The sequence below is a fragment of the Drosophila nasuta genome, chromosome 3, assembly GCF_023558535.2.
Source record: "Drosophila nasuta strain 15112-1781.00 chromosome 3, ASM2355853v1, whole genome shotgun sequence".
Lineage (NCBI taxonomy): Eukaryota > Metazoa > Arthropoda > Insecta > Diptera > Drosophilidae > Drosophila > Drosophila nasuta.
In genome coordinates this window covers 32,132,237-32,156,059 of record NC_083457.1, presented here as the reverse complement: position 1 = coordinate 32,156,059, position 23,823 = coordinate 32,132,237, and the positions used below count along the sequence as shown (strand labels likewise).

The 23,823-nt window shown below is 35.8% G+C and overlaps 1 protein-coding gene across 1 annotated transcript; it reads left to right on the top strand.

Annotated features, from left to right (window-relative positions):
• The first annotated feature begins 18,986 nt into the window (after nt 1-18,986).
• LOC132794295 (tubulin-specific chaperone cofactor E-like protein) lies at nt 18,987-22,353 on the top strand. Its single transcript, XM_060804639.1, has one exon. It carries the CDS (start codon nt 20,276-20,278, stop codon nt 21,776-21,778), a length of 1,503 nt encoding a protein of 500 aa, XP_060660622.1. The 5' UTR covers nt 18,987-20,275; the 3' UTR covers nt 21,779-22,353.
• The last annotated feature ends 1,470 nt before the right edge of the window (nt 22,354-23,823 follow it).

Below are 23,823 nucleotides of genomic sequence, written 5' to 3'. Positions count from 1 at the left end.
TCTCATCTGCACGAGCAAACAATCAAGCTGGCCAAGGATAAAGTAGCAATGAGAATAGCTGAGTAATGCGACAAGAACTAAGATTAATCATGCATTAAAGCAGAGCTCGAATCAATTGAATGAAAGCACAGAGATTAACAAACAGACTAAGTGAAAATACACTAAGATAGCAATTAAAAATACATTGAGAGAGAAAAAATACTTTTTTTGCTTTCAATAATATTTTAACAAGAGTTAAAATTAATCATGAACTAAATTAAATGAAAATATAGTAAGAAATACACTAAGAAAATTTGTTTAAAAAAGTTTCGACCACTTTCAAAGTAATTGTATATAATTAATTTGTATATTTAAATTCCAATAACTGAGAAGATTAATCATATAACAAGAGTAAAGAATAATCAGGCATTGAAGCAAGTTTAAATCAATTGAACGAAAATACAAACAGAATAACTGAAAATTCAGTAAGGTAGCGATAGAACATACCTTAAAAATATTCCATATACTCATAGTGGGAAATAAAGTTATTATTTAAGATTAATAATGAAATTAATCGATTTAACTAAAGTCTGATTTATCAATAATTTTAATGCAAATAGAGTAAGATATAAATCAAGAAAATAGATTTAAAAATATCACAAAACACTTTAATAATATTCTGCTTATTCAAATAAGTAAATCCAAGAATGAAAGCCTAAATTGGCGAACAAGTTAAATCAAAATATAGTGAGGAATCAATTAAGAAAATATATTCTAAAATATCGCAAATAAATTCAACAATTTTTTGGTTCAGAAATAAATTAATAAATAACAAATATACCTGCAATTGGATGCTCTTCATTTTAGCGAAGAACTTCTAACTGAAATATTTTAAATAATTCAATGACATAATTTTCCTAAAAGTCTTGATACTTTCTTCGATCATCATTAAAGGACTAGAATGCAATCACATAAGACTAAATAGTAAAAAGGTAAAATAAAATGAAATGCTAAGCTATAAAGCACTCAAGAACTTCTAGTTATGGTGATGGACAAACCATTTAGACGCAGTTCAATCAGTAAATGAGCTTGAATGCAATTGCCAAAAGCTTTGCCCTGCATCGATTTGATATTCTCTCGTTAGCCATGTAATGGATAGCTGCCACTGCTCAATTGAGGCTTTGAGCTAATGTCATTGGGTTTAGGAAATGCCTTCAATCACACACATGACTGTGAATGTGAATTTCGCATTCACATACGGGCGAATAGAGATGCTGTGTTGTGATTATTGTCGTGTAAGAAACAAACAGTATGTGAGTGAGTGAGTGAGGCCACGAATCATTTGCTTTTGCTTTTGCTTTTGGTGGTGCAGTCAAGTGTGCGACCAGTTAATTTTGAAATCTGTCAAAAGGCATTCAACAAATTAAACTCAATTGGCACATTGGCCCGGGTTGGCTGCTCTGGCTGCACGTTGGCTGCTTTGGTTGGCAGGCAAATAAACATGGCACATGCCAGGCCACCGGATTACATTTCACATTTCATTTGAGTCAGTCAGAAGGCAGGGCACATAGCGCCATGGAGCAGCGACACGAGACACAGAGACAGAGACGGGCCCAGACAGGCTACACACCAAACTCATCATAAAATTGGTCATCATAAAAGCCACAGCGAAGCCTGGGCCCAGGACTTCAGGACTTCAGGGCAGAGAACAGAGAACAGCAGAGAAGAAACTACTGCAGCGCCTATTAAATTTTCAAGTGCAGTCTTTTAGGCTCAGCGTGCGCCAAATGCGAAATTGGACATGAAAATGAAAGGCATAAAAAAACGTGGCAGGCCGTGTTGCAAGTGGCCCCCAAGTAGCTGCTGCCACAATTTGCCAAGCGCGGCGGAGAGGCAAGGCAGAGAGATGTTATGTTCCGGCCGCAAAACACGAAACACACACAAACACACAGACCCACAACAGACATTCAGACATCGGAACACAACAACAAACAACAAACAAGTACAAGAACAAAACAAAAACATGAGAAACCCCCAAAGTAATTGAGCAATAACGAACATTTTATGCTCTTGAGCATGTTCTGCTTTTCATTTTCGTATCGCACATTGACGCAACATTTACAATTTGAACTTTATAAATAACTAAATGACAACTTAACTCTAGATTAAAATCCACAACTGGCTGATAGGATTTTTTTTGTGCTTCGGCATATGCAAAGTCCACAAGGAAATCTTCATAAAATCTCCGGGGAATTTTCTGTTTTTCGTGGCTTTTTTCCAATTCCGACTTTATGAATTACTAATTGAAATGTGGAAATATTATATTCAGTTCGAAGCTTGTCGAAAGTGTATTAAAAACAAAATGAATTCGAATATCAAATATGTTCAAGAAATATGTATCTGTAAAAATTAAATTTCTATTAAATTGCTGCAATCTCGAAGAAATAATTTTTAAATTGTTATAATCACTTCTCAGCTAACAGCAAATTTATTTTAAAGGATGTATTCAAAAATCTATGAAAGCTTTATTAAATTGCTGCAATCTTTTTAATGATTAAAATGATTATTCAATTGTTATAATCAATTCTCAGCTTGTTCAAAAACTTATTTTAAAAATGCATTTGAGTATCTATCTATAAAAATTCTCTCTTTATAACTGAAAACTATATTAAATTTCTGTAAATTGGTGCTCTTTAACAATATAAATTTCACGATTTGACATTTAAAAAAAAAAACATTTTTAAACCCTTTTTATATCCGTCAATTTTCGTTTAAATCTCAAAAATGATTTTCAAATCTGTAAGAAATCTCTTTCAATTTGTTTTAACATCTCATCAAAATCTATTTAGCCTGTCTTTATATTTAATTTGTTTCTTTGTTTATGGCATTGCTGACTTTGCTCCTCTTGATTTGCTCATTTTCGCATTAAAATCTCTTTTGCCAGCATTCCTCTTTTCTATTTGAAAAATTGTGCATACTTCGTGGCGACAAAGTAGCGCTTAGTTCATAATAAACTGCATGGGAAAATCTAATGACCATTTAAGTGCAAAGTGCATTTCACTCTAAGTGGGCCGTGTGGCCGCAGCCCTCTAAGTAGTGCAGCTGCCCAAGTGTCAAAGCGTCGACGACGACGACGACGACGACGACGTCACTTTTGCTGCAGTAACCGCAACTATAGCATACTTTTCGGCTGTGTTACAAGTGTGTGTCTGTGTGGACTGTCTGTGTGTGTGTGTGTGCCCTAGTCCGAAGTGAAACTGGGAATTGTTGTGTTTCGCTTTCGTTTCGTTTTCGTTTCGAAATGAAAGAAAATGCTGTTTAATGTGCTTTTTATTATTTACATCCGCGGGCGGGAAAAAACCCCTCCGAGAAGTACTGAGCAGAAGAGCCCACAAAACACAAGCTCATCAACTGTTTCCCTTCGTTATATTTTTATACCCTTTACCCATGGAGTAGAGGGGTATTATAACTTTATATATATAAGTATATATATCCTGAATCAGCGTCAACAGTTAAGACGATCTTACCATGATGTATAAAGATATCTTAGAGACTATAAAAGTTAGAGCTATAATTGTTTTCATCAGCACTTATGATGTTTGCAAGCAGATCAAGTTTGTTTCCAATTTTAGCCACGCCCACTTCCGCAAATGTTGGTACCCACAATAATAACTCCTGTATTCCTGAATATTTCATTGCGATCAGACAATATTGTAGAAGTTTTTCTACGGGTTTTAGTAAATTTGGCTGACAATCTGGTATATTTTGACCTTTGTGCTATAATATAGTATAAAAATTAACAAAGGATATATTTGGTATATCAACGAAGACCAAAAATTTTTGGTATTTTTTTAGTATCTTCGTTGCATATTAATTTGGTATATTTAAAAATTAATACCGCACGCTTTTGCGTTCATTAAAAATTTGGTAGCGGGCATCTCATAGTCGATCAACACTTGAATGTAGCAGTTTTTACTTGTTTTGTTTTATTTTTGTGTGCTTTTTTTCTGTATTATTTTTGTGGCACAGTTCCGGTTGCGGTGCTTTCATTTCTATGCAAATTTTTAATGCCTGCAGCTAAATGGTTTTATTGTATTTAGTGGAAATTATTCACGCCAACTAACTTTGGCCCACAAAACAAAGCCAAACACTTTGTGCCCAGAGATGTAACAAAGTGTAGCCAGATTGTATTCTTGCTGCTTTAATGACTCGCCATCAAAAGTATGATGAGTATATTCCTCTTCTAATCATACTTTATATCCTCACACTCATCCATTCATTGCGATCATTGTGCGCTGTGTCTGAGTAATTGCAAATATTTACATGGCACGAATTGCGATTGCAAAATCCGATTGGCCAATCAGTTGTAATGACAAAAGCTGGGCACACACAGAAATATGTGTAAGGCGATTGGCAATACGTAAGGCCAACCATCTGCAAATCAATAATATCGATTACTGTTTTCCATATTCAAACGTACTAAGTACTTGGACTTTTGCCCTCCAACCTAACGCATGCATACTTACATATATGTATATCTATAGAAGACCATTTATATATGTATATGCGATATGCGATTGCACTGCTATTGACAACAAGTGCAACAAGCAAAAATCACAGCGTCAATGTCAATGGGTCAGCAATGCGGCAAAGTCGCAGAGGGACGCATTTCAAATGCAATCTTTTCTGCTAGCGGAAGGGGAGAGGGAGATGGCATTTGCTGCCGAAGGGGGTTCATCAAACTTGCAACAGCAGCAGCACTTTGGGGCAAGTGCTTAGAGGCAGCAGCTGTTGCATGTGATGGTGCCCCAAAGCACCAAGCAAAACTCGTTGTAAATATTGCAAGTTATCGTCCACAACTTTATCAAAGCAACCTTCAATGCGACATCAAGCGGGTTTTGACAATTTACGAGGGAATCTAAACCAAAGCCATTTAAATTGCACTTCAACTGCTTTAAGCTCTACTATATTACGAATAAGTAATGGTGACATATTTTTAAAATGTCGATAAATTATTATATTAACATTACATATTTTCTACTTACATTTTTTTTAAAGTTATTGCATTTATTCATATGAAGAATTCTTCAATAAATTAATGAAATTTAATTCTACCATAAAAATATTCTGAAATATTCAAAAGAAAAGATTTAATTTCGTGAATTGATTTTAGTTCAGTTTCTGAATTACTAAATATAACCTCAAGAGTTACGAGCGAAGCTAAACCAGAACCATTTAAATTGCACTTCAACTGCTTTAAGCCTTTCTATACATATACGTAATGGTGACATATTATTGAATGACTTGATAAATAGATTAGATATTTTCTACCTCAATTTTTTTAAACCACTGAATTTGAATTCTAACAAAATATTCGTTAACATTCAAAAGAAAAGATTAATTTCTATAATTGATTTCACTTCAATTTCTCAATTATTAAATGCAACTTCAAAGAAGTTTTGACAATTTACAAGTGAAGCTAAACCAGAGCTATTTGAATTGCACTTCAACTTCTTTAAGCTCTGCTGTATAATGTAATCCTAACAAATTACACATTTAATACCTTCATTTCAGTACTTGATTTGGGGCATATATTGACTGCACTTATTTACAGATCATTTTAAGAACATTTTTTTTGTATAATTCCTGCGGCTCAATTCCAAATAAAATAAAATAATACTAAATCAATTTCATAAATGCATTTTATACCCATTTTAAACTTAATAAAAATCTCTCAACAAATTTTGCATACGTAAAAATTTTGTAATGTGTTAAAATAAAAATTTTCAATAAGTAATAATTTTCAACTACATTTTACAACTTAATTTTGTGTAATTATTGTCTGCATTTACGTACACTTTTTTTTTATTTCATGCAGCTGAATTCATCTCAATTTATTGCAAAATTCAGGTAAATTCACGTGGTATACATTTTCAAATAAATAAATTATTTATTTTTCAACTCTATTTCTCACAGTTTGATTTCGTGCAAAATTTATTTATTTCCTAGTAATATTTTCTATTGCTTGCACCTCAATTTCACAGCAAAAATGTTGAAATATGCTAAAGAAAAGATTCAATTTGCTGATTCGAGTTTATCCCCAATTCACAATTGAGAAGAATCTCGTCTTTACTACATAAAAATCTGTAAAACTAACATCATGAATAATAGAAAATCAAAGTTCCGAAATCATTTTTAGCTACTGCAACGTTGTTTATGTAATTTAGTTGGTAAATTTTCAACAATGTAGTTACCGAAAAGGAACTAGGGAAAGTCAATGACAATGTGTGGGTGCTATGTGAGTGTGTGTGTTACTGTGTGTGTGACTGTGTGTGTGACTGTGTGTGTGTTCGTGTGCCTGTTAATGAAAATGTAACTTTGTTGCCAAAGTTATTGATAAAGTGTCAGAGACCAAAAATGCAATAATATATGGATGCTATGAAGTCAGCGAATATTTTATAATATTCAGAGCACACACAAACATGCACAGACATGCACGGTAGCCTCCATTAAGAACATTGCAAAATGCCACACAAGGGATGCAGAGGGTGGTTGCGTGTGTGAGTGTATGTGTGTGTGTGTGCTGTGGTTGCATTTTAATTTATGCATATCAAATGTTCTTGCAGCGCACTTTTACTTTATAACGTTCCACATCAAGTGGCAAGTGGCAAGCAGAGACAGGGCGACGAGAAAGCGAGAAAGTGCCACAAAGATACGAGCGACAGACAGAGGTAGAGACGACAGACAGAGAGAGAGAGAGAAAGATAGAGCGAGACAAAAGAGCTCGAGTGCCATTGAAGTGAGTTAATTATTCAAAAGTTGCTCATACGCAACGTTGCGCCAGAATATCTCCACACACACACACACACACACAGACAGAGAGGGAGACAGCGACAGACACACACCTGTGCAATTTATTTGAATGGCACGCAAATGACAAACGCTTCCTTGGCTTAATACAAGTGCTTACTTAGCGCGGTGTATCCAATTTCAAGGATTAGACCAGGTAAAAGACGTAAAAGCACCTGCATAATTGTTGCCGCGTCTTTGCAACATGTTGCACGCTACCGCTTGATGGTTCTGCCACTGTCCAAATGCCTGTCAAGCGGCATTTAACCCTCGACGGCGTTGCACATTAAAAAATAAATAGAAAATGCTAAAGTTGATTGACAACATTTGCCGCTTAAAAGCGACTCAGACTGACTGACTGATAACAGGTTGGCAATCGCATTTGTCTCTCCACGCTGACTTGACATTTCCCAATTAATTACCGCTTACACGTCCTCAAATTTGTGGCCCCTCCCGAAACAATTGCCATTTCCATTTCCTACCGTTTGACATCTGTTTGCATTTGGCAAACAGAGCGAACGAAAGACCAACATGCAAATGTCGCCTCAACCAAATGCCAAATGCTGGTCAATTGTGCGGGCTAAATGCGCGCTAAAGAAGCGGGGTGTGTTGGAAAACTAACAGTTGTTTGCACACACTCTGCAAACAAAATTACGAATTTTCTAAATTTATAAAACGAAAAAAATCCATTTTATGTCCAAGAAAAACATTGCGCATTTCGTATTTCGCGACTAAATAATTAGCAACCATAAATACGAAATAAACTAAAAATATAAAATTTATTAGAAATCAAGTGTAAAATAAAGCCAGCCAAAATTGCCCAAGGATATAACCTGAGGTATTTTGAATTTTCTGCATCATTTGCGAAATAAACGAAATATGTATTTAGAATTCGCTATATTTCATGTATAAAGTATAACTAACCAAAATTTTTCCAAGTATGCAAGCAATTTCTAGTTTCTGTATAATTTATTTATATCCATTTTTCGTTATTATATTTTTTTGTTGTTCATACGTTTCATATACAATATTAAAATGGCAAGCTCATGCGACTCGAGTGTTGCCCCAAAAAGTATGCTACGCTTTTTCATGAATTTTAAACTTGATCCCATAATGGGGAAATGAAACTTCAATTTGCGTGCTTGTGTCCCAATCAATTACTAATTTAATCAGCAAATGTTTGATAAACTTTTTAATTGGAGCTAACTCATATGTTCCGACATGGAATATAATGAAATCTTTTCAACAGTTTTTTCTTAAGGGGATGAGAGATTCTTTTCCACAAAAATTTGACTACTCAAAGTTCTCAAGAACAAAGAGAAGTAGATGATGAAAATGCAAAAGAATAGTGAAATAACTTTGCTAGCTATGACGAAGTTTGTGCAAACTATTTAATTGCAATTGTTTTGTTGGGCCTCCTCAAAGGCGCCATAATTCAAATATTGTAGAGTGGCATTTTGGTTGAGCTGCTGCTGAACGCGTTCAGTCTAATGCAAAATGCAATTATAATTAACAATATTTTATGGCATCAAAGTTATAATAATAATAATAATAATGATAAATGTGCATGCATATCTAGCAAAACAGTTTACATATGCGTGTGTGTATTTATATCTGGTTCGTGTCATTACTCATACGCCCTGTGGAGCGATGGCCATGCCAACGCTGACAACCTAACTCAATTTCGTGATAATTATAATTCAGCCTGCCGCTGCGTTATTTCTGTGGTCTACTTGTCAGTGTGTGTTTGTGTGTGTGTGTGTGTGTGCGTTGATGTGTGCCACTTTATGATGAGGCCACCTTCATGTTGCGCATCTGGCGTTAAATGCGGATTAAGTCCAGCTAATACAAAACACCAATGACACCAGCTAAAAACGACAATTAAACATTTGATGTGCGCCACATAAAAGTGGCCTTGTAGAAAAAGCAAATAATTTGCTAAGCAACTGGGGGCGTAACAGTGACAATAAGTGAAAATATAAATTAGCTAAATAAATAAAGTTATTTAAACATATTTAAGGAATATACAAAATTGAGAAATTAAACTTTCAACAAACTTAAAAGCTTGCAAAATACATAAAAAGTTAGGATTGTCCTTGAGTCGACAAGAAAAAACATTTTTATGGGAATTAAACAGAAAAATTCATTGAAGTCATAAACATTATTTTTGGTCTTTTAAAAAGTGCATTAAAAGTATCAGTATGTGTTTGAGTATGGGAACATAAAAAAAAGGAATATCGGCTAAAGGAATGTATTTGACTATAGAAATAAATAATAATGACGAAGAAAATTTCAAAAATGTTGAAATGTAGAAACACACAAGAAAAAGTTCAATTCAAGATTAAATTAAAACTTGGGCTCTCTTCAATTGAATTTTGATAGCAAATTAAACAGCTTTTGCAAGTGCATTTAAAAGCTCAGTTTGTTATCAAACCTTAAAATTTGCTATTTTAATAACAAATACAAATAAGTAAGAAGAATGAAACTATGCAATTAAATTTCCTTGGCGCAATAACAAATAAAGCTGCTGTGGCAAGTGCATTAAAAAGCTCAGTTTGTGATCAAACCTTAAATTGAAAGAAAATAAAAAGTTTGCTAAATCAATAACAAATACAAAATTAAGTGAAAGCTTAGCATTAGAATGCTTAGGTTTTAAACAAATATTAAAAAAATAAGAGCGACAGTTGTCTTAATTGTACCAACAAGATAAAATGAAAACTTAGCAAGCAGCTTTGAACTGAATTCGACATACTGATTAAGCTGGTGTCAATTGTTCATTTGAATATAAAATATTCAACAACAAATTACGCAACTTCCGCAAGTGCATTAAAAAGCTCAGTTGGTCTTCAAACCTTAAAGTAAAGGAAAATATAATGTTTGCTATCTCAATTACAAATACAGAACAAAGTGAAAGCTTAGCAAGCAGCTTTGAACTGAACTCGACTTGCTGATTAAGCTGGTGTCATTGGCACATGCCGCACATTAATTTGCCGCTCGCCATTGCGACACGCTGAGCCGTCACCTCAGCCACTCACCAGCCACTTACGTAATTATCATTAGGCTGTCATTGCACATTTGCGTGTCTGCACGTAGGCGACGCTTTAAAGTCGCAAAGCAACATCCAAATAATCTGTCTGCAAACAAAGCTACACCGACCCCCGCTTCTTATTCTCTCCTCCCAAAAAGTGAACAGACATCTTCTTCGCTTTGCTGTTTGCATTTTACTTTTGCCCGACAGCTGTTCAAACAAATTACAATGAATTTGCGATTGTTTTGTGCCACCAATCGGTCGGTTCACCACCCCCCGCCACCACCAAGAGAACAAACATTTGATTGATGAAGAGCATCACGTAAAACCACAAACAAGAGACGAGAGCTCACAGATCTTAACAATTTGAATAAACAAATTGTCCGGCAGCCGAAGCAGCTAAAAATATGCAAATTGTACAAAAGTTTTTAGCCCCAAACAGAAAGATATGATAGAATGGATAGACAGTGAAATTAGCGCACTTAAAGTGATTCATTCAAGCGGCATTGATAACATTGTGGCACGCCATCATCAGTGGCAGTGGCAACTGATGCCTAATCAGCGTGCCACCAAATGCAAAATTGCCAACCATTAAACGGACCATCGAGCAAATCAGGCGAGAAAAGAATTTACAATTTACAATTGTAATTGTGACAAGCGCGCTGAGCTAATAAACATTTCAATAAAATGCGAATATCCATAGAATTTACCTAATGCATATTAAATTTATATATTGTATAAAATTTCTTATTCATAACAGTATTAAGTGTATTTCTCAATTTCACTTCACTTTCTAAATCAAGAAAAGTTCAAAATGTGCCTAGGCAAATTCACAATCTAATCCCAACTTGCTTGTGAACGCATTTTTTTCCGCACAATTAATTTCACGCAAAGACGCTTGCCAACTTGCCAATGCAATTGTCGAAATCTTACTCGACCACCACTTAGACGAGGCTTTAAATTCAATCAGCAACTGGCCTAAAGCCAACACCCAAAAAAAAAACGAATTTGAATTTAAAGGCGATTTCAAGTAGAGTTTTTCGCATTTATTCTTGATTTTAGCACGTCTTTCTCTGTGTGTGACAGTCCACTTAACGAAGTTTTCACGGTTAGCACGTTTCTTAATCGTAAATCAGACACACACCAACACACACACACTGTCTCAATTGCTGTGCCCCAAATGCACATACAATTGTCTTGTGGAGAGGTAAAAAGAAGACGCTTTAGTTTGCCAGACATTTTAGTTTGATTAAAACATGGCCCAAAAAAAGCAAACAGTCTGCGCAAGTGTGAATGCCAACAATTGATATGCAGATACCTTAAATACACACACACACACACACACACACATACATATATATAGTTGCCTATTCTATTCTTTTCTACTTGCCAACTGGCAGCAGAGCCTTAAGCCATGTAGGCCAAAAACTGGCTGGATATGAAGGAGGGAGAGAAGAGAGAGGGAAAAAAAACAACAGTCTACATACGGGTAACTGCAATCTGTAGCTGACAAATGATTTCATTTCCAATCTGGCAACTACAGAACAGTGCAAGGTGTACAATGCACTGAATACGCTTTTTACCCTGTAATCCTGACAGTGGCTAGCGGGTAGTTAAATTCAGGCATGGAACAAGTCATAAAGTGTTTACAAAGTGGGCAGTTCTAAACTTGAATTATTATATTGAATTATAGAAATGCGGTTTTGAATTTAAAATAAAGTAACATTTTAAATAATATGAAGTTTATTCAAACAAACTTAATTTAATTAAAATGTGATTTTTGAAAGTATATGTATGAAATAAAGCACATATTTTACAAATACCTTAATAACACTTGGTTACAATGCACCTTAATTATATTTTTTATTTATACTTTTTAATATGGGTCTTTTAGATATTCATAAAGATGTCTCTAGAGAGTCATAGTTAAAAAATAATAAATGAAATAATAAATTCATTTAACGATAACTATGTTTTCTAAAAGAAAAACAAAAAAAATTATTAAATTAAAAAAAAAAAATACTGTCTCTTAAAAGTGAAAATAAAAATTATATTTCTTAGAAAAAAAGCTATGAAGTAAAAATGTATATAATATTTATATTTTTAAAACTTCATTATTGCAAAAAGCCATAAATAATAATGATATATTGCTAATGAAAGCCCTTGACAGGGTATCTCTTAGTCGGTTAATCTACAGCGCTCATTCTATATGCAGAAAGCATGAACAAAGTCTCAAGTTGCGCTTGTATGCCAACTGTCAACGATTTTCCTTTGCAAAAATTTTGTCCTAGATTTCATTATTGCCAGCAAATTAATTGCGCCCTGAGAGCTTCACTTCCAACTGACTGCAATACAGCATATTCATGTACTGTACAAGTAAATATATATGAATGTACTATATATGTAAGTAAGTGGACTGCGTTCCTGAGAGTGAGTGAATGAGAGTTGGAGGAGAACATTTCTTTCATGCCAGAGACAGAGAGAGAGGGAGAGAAAGGGAGACATGGTTATGAATAATTCAGTTAGCTAGTTGACTTGACCGGCCCATTTATTGCTTTATGCCCTGGCCAACTGAAAGGGAACCACTAATTGCATATAATGAGTTGAAATGCATTGCAAACGGCAATAGCAAACTGTAGACTGCAGAATGTTTGAGAAAGTGCAGTGGAAATGAAGGTCTCGATGGTAGTCTGTGAGCTCATTTAATAATGCAACAGCTGATGATTCAGATTCAAGCACTTTGTGTGCTCAATCAACTCGATTATTGCCCACTTACGAGCACGACAACACGAATTACGAACTACAAAATACAAAATACAAAAAAAAACCAAATACGAGCATAAAACATTATCTCGTCCGTCAGCTAAAAAAATCATATTCTTTTTTTAGGCAAACACGATAAGACTTATCAGCGTGGCAATCAAATGATTCAACTGCTTGTTAATACTAGTTTATAACTAGTTCAGTTTTACTTGAGATACAAAAGTGCTCAAGGCCACAAATAGACAACTGACAGATACGAAATATTTACAGCCTCGTCAAAATGACACTAGTTTCAAATTAATGCTTTAAAAATTCATTCAATTTCAATTAAAGCGATTGTAAATTAACTTCAAATTTATGGAAAAAAATTTAAATGAAACTTATTTTTCAGCGTCTATTTTTACGAACATTGAAAAACAAGTCGAGTCTGCTCGACTGTGAGATACCCGCTAACCATTTTTAATAAATCCAAAACAGTGGTCTCAAAATATACCGAATAAATTTGCGGTATTATTCTTTAAAATACCAGAATGAAATAATAATACACAAAATATGTATTAAAACTATTAGAATTTATGTGTTTGGTATATTTGACTTACTCTTGTACTCTATGGCATATTTTGAACGGTATAGTACTGCATTCAAAATAAGCAACTATGACCCGTAGTAATGAGGGGTTTTCCCCATAAAAAAAAAAATATCTTTAATATCTTTAATAACTTTTATCTGATCGCAACCAAAGCTTAAAGAATCACAAATACTGTGGCTATTATAGTAAGTACTAAGAATGGAACCATAACAAATAAAACCAAAAAAAATACAAAAATACCGAAGGTTGTATTTGGTATATTGATATACTCTAACGTTAAGATATTTAGTAGAGTTCAAAATATACCAAGTTGTCAACCAAAGCCACTGAGCTCAAAATTTGCTTATCTAGCTTTAAAATTACCGTTGTTATTAAACACAAAGTTATAATACTCTTCTACCCTATGAGTAGCGGGTATAAAAAGACAGCTGCCAAAGTGTTAAACTACATGAAGCATAAAGCAATTTTCACTTTTACGAGGCAAGAGCCAAGTGCAGCAATTTAATTGAACATTCACTGCAGAAATAATAATAATAAAAATAGTAAAAAAAAAGCATGAAATAATAAGCGCAACCGCTGGCTAAAGTCAGTCAACAGCCAACAGCCAACAGCGATAGCGATTCAGATGATAGTGACACCAGCAATAACCTTGCACCCTTCCCCTTCATCCCTCCCCTCAAACAAACCAACAACCACTTCTCGTTTGGGGTTGCATCGGATATCGTTGCCTCTCTGACCGAAAAGTGCAAATGTCGCATATTAAATTAACGTTAGCCCTTGGCAGCAAAAACAACAACAGTGACAACCAAGTTATGTGAAGCATGAAAAAAGTGAAAACAAGCTACAAAAAAAATGATTTTTACAGTTATGCAGTGGATGAGCTAGCTCCGCTAAAAAAGTCTTCAAAATGAATGCAATTAGTAAATTATTTTATTTAAAAAAACTGAAGCCACAGATAAATTTAAAAAAATTGTCAAACTGCATTTAAAATATTTTTAATGCAGATTAAACTGTGACGCAAAAACAGAAAACTAAAATTCTTTTTTTAAACTGAATTACAACATTTTTAGTGCAGTTAAAAACCTGATGAGCTACAATGAAGTCAAACAGAACGTATTTTTTAACTACATTTTAAATATTTGTAATACAGATTAAAACAGAAAACTGAATATTTTTATAAAATTATATTTTAATTATTTTTGATCCAAATAAAAGATTGGGACAATAAACTAAATAAGCTAAATAAGAAAGAATTGCTTCATTCTTAAATCAAATAAATATGCAATCAAAATGTTCTTCAAGTAAAAATAAATATTGCGCAAAATGAACATTCTAAAGTAACTTATTTAAGATCACTAGAATTCCTTACAAACGCTTTCTTATTTCTCTGCCAATTTAAACAAGTTGTACTCGGAATTACTTTACTTAGAACAACCAACTGTTTAATCAAATCTATTACACCCCTTCAGAACGGTTGCTATGGTTACAGGGTATGACCAAGTGTCATTAAAATTGTGAAAATCTTTATCTCGCTGCGTGTAAATATTGTGGAAAACTAATGAGAGCTGTCAGCGACAGCAGCACTATCAAATGCACTGGCCAATAAGTCAGTCAATCAATCAATCAATCAATGAGTCAGCCAGGCATAACGTGACGTTATTGTGTCATTTATTCAATTTGTCAATTTTGCCAATTTGTTGCAGAAAACAGCAGAACTCATTCTGATTGCATTGAACATATATTTATTGGTTGCGCAATTTATGGGCATGAGAATAATATTTATCCTTTCAGTTATTTGTTGAACTCTCTGGCAAATAGGTCAACGAAATGTCCCCTCCTTAAATGTATACGATATATATATATATTGTAATATATCAACTTCAATGCTATGAAAACTGCGGCTTAATAGACACACAATAACATTACTCATACGCAAGGTTAACCACTTGTTTGTGGCTAGACAAAGACAGCGCAGATGCTGCTAAAAAATTAAAACAACAACAACAACAACAATATCACGCACAAAAACGATGTAACAAGTCACAAAAAAAAACAATATGGAAAAAATGCTGTCTAGACTGAACTAGAGAACATTTTTGAGACAAGAAAATTGCTTTTCATGCACTTTGTTTACGTGTGGCGTTTTACTTGTGCCATTCCATTTAAGTCGTTAAATGCCGCCGGTCCAAAAAGTCAAAATTTCCATTTTACACCCGACAATTTATAGAACTTTACGAGCAACAACAACAGCAACGAGAATATCAACTATGCAGTCAGCTTCTTAGGCACATTTATTGACGCAATTGATTTGAACGATTTTTCGTCTGGTTTATTTTTCTCTTTGATATAAATATATATGCGTAGGTATGTAAATATTTGACTATACTATATAACTACGAATATATTTATATGTATCTGCACATATTTGCATATAAATTTTGTAAACACAAATCAAGCAATAAAATCGCCTTCATTAAATAAATCCCAAGCTAAAGAAAATACATACATACAAATATGTATTAATGTATGTATTCACTTGTATTTTGTAGAATTTCTAATTACAAATTGTTTCGAGGCACGACCATAAAGACCTGACTCAATCGATCTTTGGGAATAACACAAAATAATGATATACGAGTGCTAATAAAATTATGTCAGAGCCCCATTTATTGTTGGCCTATTGACAAATGGGCTTATTTGCTTGTGTTTCGCTCATATTTTCTGCAACAAAAGAAATGCCGGTTAAACCGTCACACAAATCGCATTTGGAATAATATACAAAGTGTTGCGTCTTTGCCAGATAATTATAGACTATATATATACGAGCAGAATATACATATTGTATATCGTATATGCATACTTGTAGACAACCATTTAAATCGATGGAATGACTAAATGAGTGTGTGATGCCACAAGATGGCTCAGACAACAACAACAACAACAACAACAACAACGTTTCGGGTCGACGACAGCAACAATAACAATAACAACATCAAGAATGCGAAAAAAAGAGACTACGACACTAATAACGACAAACACATAATTAATGTCTACAATGAGCCCAAATTGTTTTCAACATTTTTTTTTGCTGACTTTGGCAAGGGGATTGTCCTTAAGCTAATGATTAAGTAGTCTTTCAAAAAGGCCATTAAACTTTCTCAAATATTCAAAGAAAGTCACATTATTTCTTCAATTGCTTTAAAGTTTCACAAAGAATATAATTGTAGTTCTCAAAGTTTCGATATTTTATAGATGTCAATATCAATAAATTTGAAGATCTACAAGAAATTTTATTGCTATAATTATATTTTATTTTGGAAAGCATATCAAGAGAATTGACCTTAAGTTAAAGACAAAAAAGTCTTTTAAAAAGGCAATTAATTAATTGTAATATTCAAGTAAATTAAAGTGAAATTTTCTTAATTGAAGTTCTAAGAGTTTAAATATTTTATAGAACTCTCGTCATGTTAATACATAGTTTAGATATTTTCTAGATCTCATATCGATTTAATACAAAGTTTAGATATTTTATAGATCTACTGTTATGTTAATACAAAGTTTAGATATTTTATAGATCTTTATGTTATGTTAATACTAAATTTTGGGAATTTGAAAAAATATTTTTGTAGTACTTTTTGCGGATTATAGCAAGCGAATTGTTCTAAAATTCATGATTGAACAATCTTTAAGATAGAAAATTGCAAACTTTCTAAATATTAAAGTAAACTCACCTCAAATCACAGGTTTTTTTTAAAGCATAGGTAAGAATATAATTTTGGTTCTTTTAGTTGCCATATTTTATAACTCTCAAATATTTTTAATTTTATCATTTTGATCTTAAAGATCTTTCAAAAATATTTTAAATAGAATTTTTTGGTTTGCTTTTTAGTAGTTTAGTAATAATTCGTTTTGTTATGTTTTCATTTAATCTGGTCATCAAATCGTACGCTATAATTAAAGATAAACAGCTGCGTTAGATTTTAAAGACAAGTCTCTAAAAGCATGGCGCAGTCTAATATTCAATAAACATTACTCATTTTGTTCATTTGCTACGTGTATATTTATAATATCGTCATGGTTAACGATATAATTAACCCCAAATGCAAATGCATTACAAAACGTAATGGATGAACAATTAAAGAAAATAAACTCAAAAATATTTCGAAATGACTGCATGCAAAAATAAATGCAAATGTATAGATATTTATTTTAGATTGCATAAATAAAACAAATAAGTTTGCAATTACTATATTTAAGAATAATTTGCCAAACGAAATATTGATTCAACAAGCGGCAATAATAGCGCACAAATAAGACATAATATATGGCGCAGCAGGTTGATTTAAAAGTTCCGTGAAGCGCAAAGATATGACAGCAATAATGAAATCTACATATGCAAATTGATTGGAGCCCTCGTCATACAGTTGACCAAGTGCAACAGACACACACACACACACGCTGCTGCCAGTCAGTCAATTCAACTGCTACAAATATTTCTAGCTGCACGTACTGTGTACAATGTTTCTTTTGCCTTGCATGTTGAAATACTCTAGATATTCTAGATATTCGTATTCGAATCTGACATCGTTGAACATTCGCACTGGCAAATTGACTTTTGACTCGTAAAACTGAAAAAAAAAAAAACGGCGAAGGCGTCAAATGTTGATGCTTTCTGCAAATCAAATTTGTAACGCCCCCCAAACAGCGACGCCAACAACAGCAACAGCAGCGGCGTTGAACGTGCCCCATTGTCACACAGGGCTGCCATCTGTTTTCGTTTGGCTTTGTGTTGTTGTTATTTTACACACACTTGTAAAAGCTGCGAGCTGGTGGGAGAATGAGTAAAAAGCTCGCTCCACGCAACATGCAATGCAAACGCAATCAGCTGGGCAGCAAAGCTTTTCAACATGCTGCGCAGTTTCGTTCAAAACTCAAATGCAAACAAACATATGTTTGTGTTTTTATATGAGTAACGACAACAAAGCACAGCTGAGCGCACAAATGCAAGAGCTTTGTGCTCACGACGCGTGCTCTCACTTCCTTCTCCCAGAGCTCTCTCACAGCTCACGCGCTCTCCCTCTCTGTCTCTCTGGTTCACGATTGCCCCAGTTCCCCACCCCGCGCTCATTGTCAAAACGCGCTCACTTATTGCGCACCTTTTTAAGCTGTCAGCAAAGTGAACCCCACTGAGTTGTTACGACAACTACGTCGCACATTATATTTCGTTAGTAATATCATATTCTGGACGAGGTTATGGAAATATTTAATTCGACTGCAACTTTTGTATGCATCCCCTGACACACAATTTAATGCCGTCAATCACAATAAAAACTGCGCTATCTTCATTACAAGAGGGTTGTTTGCTATAGCGTGTGTTGACTGTGACATGACCGTTGACTTTATAACTGGTTTTCCAGGCGCACGCAACGGTGGCGCATTTAGTCAGCATCAGGGCGCCCAATTCCCATTGCTTTATTGATGTAGGGCCGCTGCCAAGTGCACAACGCACAAGGTCATTGTAAATGTGTGTTTTTATAATTTCAAATATTCTATTTTAGCTTGCCCCAAAAACCATAACAAAAAAAAAACACAACTAAAAGCGAAAGCAGAACACCAATATTTGTTGTTAGCTCGAGCTAAAACAATTTCGTAATTGAGCATCGTATATTTATTTACGTCGCAAGGTCGCCGTCAAAATTTTCAACTTACAACGGGCCCGTTCAGAGCGCCCAAATGGCGCCACCCACTTTTGCCTAAATAACTCGAAACTTAGCAATCCGTGTCGATATGAATAATGGAATCATATCGTAGCGCTTATTTAAGAGTGAATTAAAATTTTTGTGATAGGTTCTTATCTGATTTTCGATGCAGGGGCGGCAAAGCGTTTACAGGTCAAATCAGATGAGAACTTATCCGCATAGTGTAATTTTGGAACTAACTTAGAAAAATCGAACGGAAGCGTTAAAGTGCAAGTGAAAGAAGGTAGCACTGAATCCGCCCCTGTGCGCACGACGTCGACCTACACACAAAAAAAAAAAAAAGAAAAAAGCACACAGCGAAGCAAGCAGCGCAGCGCACAGCGCAGCACGACGACTGGCAAAACGGGCCAGAAGAATACATACAACACAACAACACACAGCACAGCTCACGACGGAGGCGAATTCGTTCTTGTGTTGTGGTTTAGTTGAGCGTTTGGTGGCGTTGCGAACGGACGGAGAGACACCAACAGTAAAAACCCAGAGCACCATCAGCAACAGCAACAGTAGCAGCAATAACAATTAGAAAAAACCTAAACAATAACAACGAGAAGAGAAAAAACCTCAACAATTCAGTTTTGTCGTAGTAAACGCCATTGACTGGAATATTAAAAAGAGGAAGAGAAGGTGAAACAAAGAGGGGAGCGCAGGTAGACTGACTGGCAAGTGGCCCCCACACACGCATTTGTTGTGTTTCTTTGTTTCGACAACAACAACAACAAACCACAACGAAATTTTGTTAAATTAGTGCGCAATTACAACAGCAACAACAAAAGGCAACGCAGACAACGTGCGCAGCAATTTGTTTAAATCGACAAATGCAATAAACTGCGCAAAAACAAGCACAAAACAATTGCATCACGCAACAACAACAACAACCACAACTGCAACAAAAGTTTTTTAAATAAAAACGTAACTAAAGTTCTCCAAAAATCAATAAGCAGCGCAGCAGCAGCGCAGTAACTGCAGTACAAGCAGCAAGTAACAGACGCGACGACCAGAAGCTGCGACCACTTAAACTGCAGCAACAACAACTACTACAACAACAACTACAAGAGCAGGAACAACAACTGGAAGAAAAAAGCTTTTTTTGGCTGCTAAAGTCGAAGCTCAAAGCGCAGCAGCAAACGCAGTCAGCGCGCAAACTAAAACAGCAACAACAACAACAACGTCGCGCAACGAAGAGAGACAGCAACAAAAACAAAAGTGAAACGCAAAAACAAAAACACAACAAAAAGAAAATTTACATAATTTGTCGACACAGACACCGTTTAATTGAGAGAGCGCGAGAGAGAGCAAGCTGCAAGCAAGATGCCCTCATTGCTCGAGGCGCTCGAGCGCAAATATTTTGCCGAATGCGAATTCGAGAACGCCAATCAGCCGGAGCTGCATAAGCGTTCCGATCTGCCCAATGACTTTACGGTTACTAAATGCGGCGGTCGCATGGAGTTCGCCATCTTCATACCCCGCCTCTCCCCGCTGACCAGTGTGCCCGAGCTGCTGGTGCTCAACGATTGCGATATCGATTGCGCCGGCGATTTCGACAGCATTCGCGAGAAATGTCAGCGAGTGCGGGAATTGGATTTGGCGCAGAACAAACTGTGCGACTGGCAGGAGGTCTTCAACATACTCAAGCATATGCCGCGCATTGAGTTCTTGAATCTCAGCAAGAACCAGCTGATGAGTCCGGCAAGTGCGCTGCAGGCGGCGCCGACGATCAATCTCAAGAATCTGGTGCTCAACGGCACCTATCTGGACTGGATGTGTGTGGATGCCCTGTTGCAGAATCTGCCCGTGTTGCAAGAGCTGCATCTCAGTCTCAACAACTATCGTGCCGTGCTACTCGATGCTGCCCAGGAGGAGGAGAAGTTGGAGCTGTCGGAATCACAGAACTGCAATCACTGCCAATGCGTGCCACAGACCGAAGTAAGCGCAGCCGAAACGGAAGCGGAAACGCAGACCAAGACGGGATCGTGTTGCAATCTGTGCCAGGCCAGTCGCAAGTTAACACAAGCGCATCCGGAGCTCAAGACACTGCACTTCACCGGCAATCCCATCGAGCATTGGCAAGAGATTTGCCGCTTGGGTCGACTCTTTCCCAGCCTCGAGGCCCTCGTGCTCGCCGAGTGTCCCATCAAATCCCTGCAATCCAGCACAACGGCCGCCGAACTGGACTCGGCCAGCGGCAGCGAGAGTCACAAGTATTTCCCACGCCTCAAGCTGCTCAATCTCAGTTGCGCTCAGCTGAACAGCTGGGCGGACATCGATGAGCTGGCCAAATACGAACAGCTGCAGAATTTGCGCGTCAAACATTGGCCCCTGTGGGAGACCCTGGAGTGCACAGAGCATGAACGTCGCCAGCTGCTAATTGCCCGCTTACCCAATGTCTCCATGTTGAATGGCGGTGGCAAGATCAGTGTGGATGAACGCGTCGATGCGGAGCGTGCCTTTGTGCGTCACTACATGGACAAACCGGAGAGTGAGCGACCCGCACGCTATGAGGAACTGTTGGCTGTGCATGGCAAACTCGATCCGTTGGTCAATGTCAATCTGAAGCCCGATAAACGGGTCAAAGTCGTGTTCACGTACAACGATGTGAGCGAGAGTCGCTTTGTGGATGTCTATTTGACGGTCAGCGATCTGAAGATCAAGCTGGAGAAGCTCACCAATTTGGCGCCAAATAAAATGCGTCTCTACTACCTGGATCAGGACTATAAAGAGCATGGACCGGAGGAGATGAGGTTCCCCAACAAGCGACTGTACAGCTACAATTTGCAGTCGGGCGATGAGATCATCATCGATGCCAAGAAGTGAGGAAGACGATTCTCCAGCAGCAGTAGCAGCAGCGGCAGGAGTGAGCGGGGTGCTAACAGTAACAACAACTTGTGATCTTGTATCAAGCTGACGGATACAAACCCGATATATACACCTACATACATATATGGATATACACACACAAAGAGAGACTCACACAGACAGAGCGACAGAGTAATAAATATAAAGTATCTTACATACGAGTACTCGTAAATATATCTCTATAATATAAATACTTTTTATGATTATTATTATTTACCGCCTTCCGAAAACCAATTACTGTACATAAATTAAAAAACGGCCAAACACAGATACAACCCACACATACATACATATATTTTAATTACCACTTAACCTAAGCCAGGCTACAGACTAAAAAAGCATTACATTAAACATAAACAAAAAAATATTGCTACACTTGTTTTTTCGTAAACAACGAAATTGTTTTGCGCCATGCCAAAATAAAACAACAAAACACTAGCAGATAAGATACAATATCTGTGACTCATGAAATGTATCTGTGAGCTTGATTTAGTTCTGTGGCAAGCTGAATTCGCGAGGTTCGTGTCACTGCTGAGTGAAAAAAGAAAACAGATTGAAAGAGAAAAAGAAACAGTGAGAGAGAGAGAGAGCGAGCTTTTGCATTAGACACAAAGAGGAGACCGCAATCCGTTTGATGTATTGCCAATTTTGTTAGTGAGGAAAAAAGCTGTCGTCATTTGGTTGAAAGATGGCCAGAGACTTGTTTTTGCTCAGATCCCACACACAATTAGCATGCCAATATGCGCTTGAGTTCCATGTGGGGGAGTTTTATGGCAATTTTTGTAGGTAAACAATAAATGCAAAAACTAGCAAATTATTGCAATTTAATGTTGTGCCATAAAAACGAAAACTGAATCATTCTTTAACAATTACTAAACAATGGATCGCCAATGGAAATTGTGCAATTCGATTGCTTAATGACAATTCAACTGTGCGACTGCAAAATACTCTTCACGTCACGCAGACAACACAAAGCGCCAAGTGCTTTAAGCATGCATGGAGAGCTTTTAACGTAATAACTGCACAATTGTGCACTTGGCCAAATAGCTTTTAAGCTTTTAAATGGTAATTAGATTGCCCACAATTTTAATTAATATTTATTACTATATTGAAGTAAACATATTCGGTTTCATATTTTACACAAATGAATTCAATTGTCACAGACTATTTTAAATGTTATAATTAAGTTTTTAATTAACTTAACATTTAAGTGTAACATTAACTATATCAGAAATTATTATATTGTCATTAAAGAAACACATATTTTTTTAAATTGATTAAAATTGTAAATCAAATCTTTCAAATATCTTTTATCCGCACTGGCTTTACAATAAAGGGAATAAATAGTGCACTTAAAGCTATCTTCAAGACTCACAAATGAGCAATGAGCTTAAAAGCTTTTTAATTCAATAAGCGATGTATTAAGCTTGCACTTCTAGAGATACTTAATTTTTCCAAGCAATTCGAATATCTTGAAGAATCTATTATAAAATCTGCACTCAAAACTTTGCACACAAAGAAGAGCTTTAAAGGTTTTTATTTTGTTGTATAGATATAAGCTTTTTTATGATAAGACAAACATATTGCCTGCATTTTGTATGCGATTCGACAAGCTCACATTGAGAACCGAGATAGCTGATCTCTGCGATAATCACATGCTATGCAAATGAGTTTTGTGTATTTAAACTAGGTCAAGTGCCTGCCTAAGGCTTTAAAATTTGCTTATCTCAACAAAATGTAATTTATTAGCCTTTAAGCACTCTAACATAAAAGTTTTCCATTGTCAAAAACAATTTTTCCAATTAAAAACCGCACCCCTCGGTGGTAAGTAATACACCTATGTTTGCATTATCTATCACTGTTGTCGGGCGGGCGGGTTCAACGTAATGTTAATGACGTACGAAGAACTTTTGACACGTTTGGAGCAACGAAAAAACCTCCAGAGATCGTGACTAAACTAAGGAGCTGGCCGCCCACACGATGACACGCTCCCAACCGAAAGC

What these genes read in the sequence shown, in the direction of transcription:
- LOC132794295 (XM_060804639.1), top strand. Translation starts at nt 20,276, where the DNA reads ATGCCCTCATTGCTCGAGGCGCTCGAGCGCAAATATTTTGCCGAATGC.